Source organism: Benincasa hispida, chromosome 9 (genome assembly GCF_009727055.1).
Source record: "Benincasa hispida cultivar B227 chromosome 9, ASM972705v1, whole genome shotgun sequence".
Lineage (NCBI taxonomy): Eukaryota > Viridiplantae > Streptophyta > Magnoliopsida > Cucurbitales > Cucurbitaceae > Benincasa > Benincasa hispida.
In genome coordinates, this window is record NC_052357.1 from 84,842,824 (window position 1) to 84,849,559 (window position 6,736).

General features: G+C 31.2%; 1 protein-coding gene across 1 annotated transcript in view; it reads left to right on the plus strand.

Moving 5' to 3' along the window:
- The first annotated feature begins 3,409 nt into the window (after window positions 1-3,409).
- LOC120085467 (triacylglycerol lipase OBL1-like) overlaps window positions 3,410-6,736 on the plus strand; it is a 3,594-nt gene continuing 267 nt past the window's right edge. The window contains exons 1-5 of the mRNA XM_039041444.1: window positions 3,410-3,730; window positions 3,970-4,166; window positions 4,475-4,508; window positions 5,335-5,942; window positions 6,450-6,736. The exon at window positions 6,450-6,736 is cut by the window's right edge and continues 267 nt beyond it. Of these exons, the coding sequence (XP_038897372.1) occupies window positions 3,493-3,730; window positions 3,970-4,166; window positions 4,475-4,508; window positions 5,335-5,816 (951 nt within the window). The 5' untranslated portion in view covers window positions 3,410-3,492 and the 3' untranslated portion in view covers window positions 5,817-5,942; window positions 6,450-6,736. The remainder of the gene's footprint in view (window positions 3,731-3,969; window positions 4,167-4,474; window positions 4,509-5,334; window positions 5,943-6,449) is intronic.

Genomic DNA, 6,736 nt, shown 5'->3' on the forward strand with positions numbered 1-6,736 from the left:
CAATCAAGCAGTAGAGAGTCTAATGTACTTAATGATATCTACTAGACCAGACTTATCATATAGCACTAGTTTAGTCAGTAGATACATGTCTAACCTTGGAAAAAAACATTGGGAAGCAACAAAATGGATTTTAAGATATCTTATTTAGTCTAAACAGTCAAAATTAACATATCAAAGTACTTTCCTTCAAAGCAGAGTATATGGCACTTTCAGAAGAAATCGCAATGTATTTTCTTCTTCTCTTCTCATCGTCTACAAGATCGTCCAACGTTTAGCTTTTCTCTTCATATCGTCTAGTAGAATAGAATGATCGTCTAACTTTCCTTCAAAGCAATCATCTACACGATTACGTGAACGTTCACCTTCTGACAAGCAATCGTCTACACGACTGCGCGATCGTCTATCTTCCCTCAAGCAATCGTCTACATGACTGCACGATCGTACATCTTTCTTCGAGCAATCGTCTACATGATTGCATGATCGTCTACATCCTTTCTTCTGCCTCTGTCTATCTGACTACAAGCTTCCTCATCGTTTACTCATAAACAATCGCACAGATCAAAGAAAACTCATTAGGGTTAGAACAAAGAAAGAATACAGAAAGGTGGTAGTTCGAGAGAATCTGAAAGACAAAGAGAGAAATAAATTTCATTTTTTTTCACCCATCAGAAACAAAGTCATTTCATTTTTCCATTAGACAAAATTTCAGTGGGATCTTCCACGTGCTAGCCATCAGCTGAAAAATCGTGGTCAATTCTCAACCTAGTTCTCTACCAACCAAGAATTTTTGGGGCAAAGAATCAGGGATTCAAGAATTGGATCAAGGTAAAAGGGCCTCTTTATTTTTTCATAATTTGGGTTCAAATATTTTCTCTTTTGCAAAAGCATGCCCATCGAAGAAGAAGCAGGCCTAACAAAGGATTTGGTCGAACTATGTTGATTTGTTGGATTGGAGATATTAGAAGTCTGGCTGAAGGTTTCGATTCCATTTCTTTTAATTTCTGCCATCATCAATGTAACAAAGTTATTGATCACATCGCAGTCGACCAGATCTTTGAGTCTTAATGTCGATTCAAATTTTCCTATGTAGATTGTAAACCAAGTCCAAAAGACATCTGTACAAATTCTGCCTATGCGGCTTTTTAAACAAAAATATATATTTTTTAAAAAAAATTAAAGAAACTTATAGATATAAATAGTTTTTATATATGCTTAATATTTAAAAATTTAAAAAGAAATTAAAATAGATCAGAGGATCATTAAGCAGAGACTAAAAAACACAGAAAATCAATTCAAAATAGCGCTTAGATTTTGAAACGTTTGAAAAAAAAAAAAAAAAAGGGTATGTTTTAAAACCAAAACTCGTTTTTGTAATGCTCTGTGGCACTCGTGTTTGGATCATGTGCAGCTTCAAGGCTTTGTACGTGAAATTATCTAATGAAGCCGCCGTGGGACTGGTGGTTTTAATCTTCTCATTGATGTTAGAGCATTCAAAATTGAAAAAGTAAATGATTCACATTTTTTATGGTCTATTGTTTCCATTATTAATTGGATTTAGAAATAATATCTCAAATAATCTAGTTAGTACGAAATCTCATGAAATCTAATAATGTTTCTTTTAAAAGAATGAAAAAGAAAAGAAAATCATTTATAAATATAGTAGTCTTGTCTTTTTGAAAGAAAAACAATGAGTTTAATCTATTGATCGTGAGAAGAAGTTTAAAGGAAGGATAAAAAAGTCTTCTAATTGAGAGAAATGGTAGAAGTATCGTAATGACGAAAAAACAAAAACTTAGTACATCAATTAGCAGCAGTTGTGATGATATCTTCCCAAATGAGTGCTTCATTCTTGGTTTTATGTCCATAAAAATTTTACTATTGCGCTCGAGCCAAATAGACCATAATATAACACCGACAATTTTGATACTTCTATCTTTCTTTTCAACATATTTGATTTTTTTTTTCTCTGTCAAACTTGTCCCATTCTAAAATTTTCCATCTCAAACATATTTAACACATTTTTTTTTTTCTTGAAAAGACATATTTAATGCAATTGACAATTATAAATGAAGCATTGAATTATGGGTCTATTCATTTTCTAAAAGGTAGAAAACAAAATGGGACGGTATTCATTTAGTATTAGGAATTTTCAATTTTTTTTTTACAGTTGCAAATATAGATATTAGACCAAAATATTAGCAAATATAATATAATGTAAAAAAAAATTACAAATATAACCAAATTTAAATAGTCTATCAGTGATAGACCCTATTATTGGAGTCTATCAATGATAGATGTCTATTGTTGATAGACTTGAGAGTTTATCAACGATAGAAGTCTATCGCTAATAAATTTATCTATATTTGAATTTTTTTTAAATGATATTATACATTTGGTTATTATTCTTAAAAATGGTATCAATTGTAATTACCCATATTTTAAAAGAATTGATTTTATATTTGAAATTTAGCATTGAATTCATATTTTTGTTTGTTTTTTTTTTTCCAAAAATTTTGTAGAATTTTTTAAAAAAATAGAAAACCAAAAATAAAGAAGTTGACTTGTTTAATAACCCTTTGATTTTGTTAATAAATTTCTTTTGTTTTGGTATTCACGTTTCACCAACATCTTAAAAAACGACTAAGCAAGACTAAAAATAGTAGTTTAAGAAATGCAATTTTTGTTTCTAAAATTTGACTAAGAATTCAAATGGTTTTTTTTTAAGAAATGTAAAAATCATGGTATAGAATTCAGGAGATCAAAACAAACCAAACTTTCAAAAATAGATAACAAAAAACAAAAGCATTTTTTAAAAATACAAATAGAGAATGGGGGATTCAAATCACATGCATCTTGTTGAAATGTCTTTAATATATTATCTGACACTTCAAATGATCTAAGTTAAATTCGTATTTGACATTATTTAATTATTTATGATTATTAACGATCATGACCCTAGGGTTTAAAGAAATGTACTATATAAATTCTCTAATCCTAACGGTGTCATTGATAATTTTATAACATTGTCTCTAATAATATTGTTTTCTTTTTGCCTCATAGACATTAAGATCCTGTTAATGAAACACATAAATTTGTATGTCGATTATCTATTATTTTTATACTTTTTATAATCTTTAATTGTCAATTTCGTAAAGGTGTTAAACTTTTTTAATCCCAACTTAAAAATTCAATTATAAAAGTGAAGTAGGTGGAAAAAGGACAATGTCGCCTAACAAAAATTAACTATCTTGTAATGTAGCCATCCACATGTTTGCTTTTATACAATTACCGCGCCTGAAAAGTTGAAATTTGAAAGTAACAAAAATTACAGCGAATATGCTAGCTAGGGCTTCATATTCTGTCTATAAAAACGAAGCAGCAAAACATGTTTGTTACATAAGAAAAAATCTCAATCTGTTTGGTTGTAATTGGCATCTACAACCTTAGTTTGTACCATTTTTCATTGTGATAATTAAAAGAGAGAAGTAAAAAATGCGTTCTAGTGTTGATTATTTAACACTGAAAGCTGAGAGTGCAACTTTATTGAACCTGTTTTTATTCACACTTTCTTACAAATTTGTAGACATCAGGAAATTGGTGGATTGTCCCACAGGTAAAGAACAATCTTACACAAGCTTTGGAGATCGATGGATCATTGTCTCCTTCATTCTCCTCGAGAAAATCCTTGTCGCCATTGCCAATCTGCTCAAAATGTTCAACACCATGCGAGGTATATCTTTCCTAAATTTTTAAAATTACAAATGCACATCTAACAGAAACCAAATTAAAACCTCAGAGTTCTCTTCACTATAAAATTCAAAGGAATTACTAGACACACAATTAAAATTTTGGGAACTCATTGGACTTGAAATTTGGAGACTAAAATTGTTAAAGATTCAGTGGTGGCAACAAAAAAAAAACAGAAGAGATTGTTGGTTAATTAATTATGTTAATTGGGGATGGATGCAGCAAAGATTTGGGGGGTATCTCAAGAAACTTACGCACCAAAAGTAAAATGTAGAGATTGGAGAATAGAAGTGGGGAAGAACTTAAATCTGGGCGACCATAATGAATTTATATATTATGGTGCCCTAACAATCATGGCTTCCACTTTGGCTTACGAAGTTCTCTCCGTCATCCAGACCGTCGTTAATAACTGCTGGAAGGTAAATTATAAATCTGTTTTACTTTGTAACTTGGCCAATTCAATCCAATCTTTAATCGCTTTCATAAGCTTGTAATTTGTGCATGTCTACTCTGTTTAATTTTCTGCAAAGCTTGATTTTTTTGTTAGCATTATTATTTTAAATAATTATTTGATTTTTTTGCTGAGGTGGGAATATATCAACACTAATGCACTAGAACATGTTTGAACGAGACTAGTATTAAATTGGGTGGCTACTTAAAAAAATTCATTTTATTTTTGGTAAAAATTAGCTTATGACAACTAATAATGTGTTTCTTTTGGATGCAGATGAACCTACTTAAATGTTATGATTTTTGGAATGGTAAGACCGTGGACTTTCATATTAAATTGGCATAAACTAGAACACGTTTGAATACAATTCATCTTTTTATTTTCTTCCATTGAAAATATTGCATCACATGCATATAAGGAGAGATCTGAAACTACATGGATGAAGCCTAAGATTTTGAGAATCTTTTTCAATTTACCAAATAATAATAATAATAATTTGTCTTGACCTACGACCTAACCAGTTTTGGATTCGCCTTAAATCCATCCTCTCCTTATACATGGTCTCCACTTACTGCACATATTTCTTTGAGTAATTGTAATTGGTAGCATTTTTAGGAATAATAATAAAATGTATAACATCATTTTTTTATAAAAAAATTCAAATATAGCTAAGTCTATCAGCGATAGACTTCTATTGTTTATAGACACGAACCTCAAACCACGAGATTGATAATATGAACAGTATGTCAGTTGAGCTACACTCTTGTTGACATAAATCTCCATTTTTGGTACCACAAAAGTTGAATCATTCACATTTTATAAGCTACATTTGTTTTCCGCCAAAAGAAAAAAAAAAAAGTCATGATTGTCAATGTTCATTTTCTCTCCCAATATTTTCTATTCAAAAATAAAAATAAATGAAAATAACTCTTTTTAGTTTTCAAACTTCATATGTGATTTTATAAAGTTTCTTTTACAAGTGAATTAGAGAAAAAAAAAAATTATTTTTATCTTTAATACTAAAAGAAAAATGAAAATTTTAATTATTCTTTACGTGGAATTAGAGCAGGAGTTAATGTTCATATACTGAAACTGAACATTTCTTTTATTTTGTTTTTAAATTTCAACATGTTTAGATTTCCAGGGAAAACCTACAACCCAAGCATTTGCATTTCAAAACACCGCTAAAGACCCAAATGTCATAATAGTGGCATTCAGAGGCAGCTCCGAAATAGGGGATTGGTTGGTAGATTTCAATGTGTCATGGTACAATATTGAAGGCATTGGCCACATCCACGACGGCTTCATGCAAGCCCTTGGCCTTCAACAGGACACTGACTGGCCCAAGGAGCTCCCTCCCCGCCCTGACAATCGTCAATTTGCCTACTACACTCTTCGCCAACTCCTAAGAGACATTGCCAAAGAGAGTGATAACGCAAGGTTCATCATCACCGGTCACAGCCTTGGCGGAGCCCTTGCCATCCTCTTTGTCACTATTCTTGCCTTCCACGGCGAGTTTGCGCTACTGAAAAAGCTGCAGGCTGTTTACACATTTGGCCAACCCCGAGCCGGTGACCGACGTTTTGCTCAATTTATGGATAACCTTACCAAAAAATAAGGCTTCCATTATCACAGATACGTTTATTCCTTCGACATGGTTCCTAGAGTTCCTTTCGATTTTAAAGATTCATGGTACAAACACTTCGGTGAATGCATCTACTACAACTCCTGCTACAAAGGGAAGGTATAACCTAACACTAACCTCCAACAATTCTTTCTTCTCTACATAAAAAATAATAATAATAATAATAAACATGAAGTTTCATCTCCATGTATCTTAAAGATTATGAAGTCCTATCTTTTTAACGTGTCACCTCAAGATGGTGTTTATTTTAGGTTCACAATTCTTGGGTCGGATTATATTTTTTAGATAAACATGAGTTTCATCTCCAAACAATTAACAAATATGAAAGAAGAAATTCATATATTTTTAAGAGATGATTTCTCTCACCTTTTTAATGTGAGATTCTCAATATGAATCTCATATTAAATTCAAAATCTTAAATTGATATTGATAGTAATTTATCAGTTCAAATTTTTTTGATATAATTCTAAAATTTTCTTTGATCAAAAGTGACATAATTAAAGTATTAAAACATTGATATAATTAAATTTACTTAAAATTTTGAGTTGACTAGTAATTAAACAATTTTGACGATGATCTTTTTTTTTTTTTTTTGAGAGCATGCAGTTTTTGGAGGTTCAGCCAAACAAGAACTACTTCTTTGAGATTTGGGTGATACCCCGCAAGTACTTGACTGCATGGTGGGAGCTTATAAGAAGTTTAGCTATCCCGATCTTCAAGGGTCGTGATTACTTCGAGGGTTTTACTAATTTAATATTTAGGATTTTTGGTTTGCTTCTGCCTGGAGCATCAGCTCACATGACACAGAATTATATCAACTCTACTCGTTATGGAAAAATACAACTACCCCAAGATGTCAAACCCTAATTTTTGAAGACATTCGTATCCTTTCC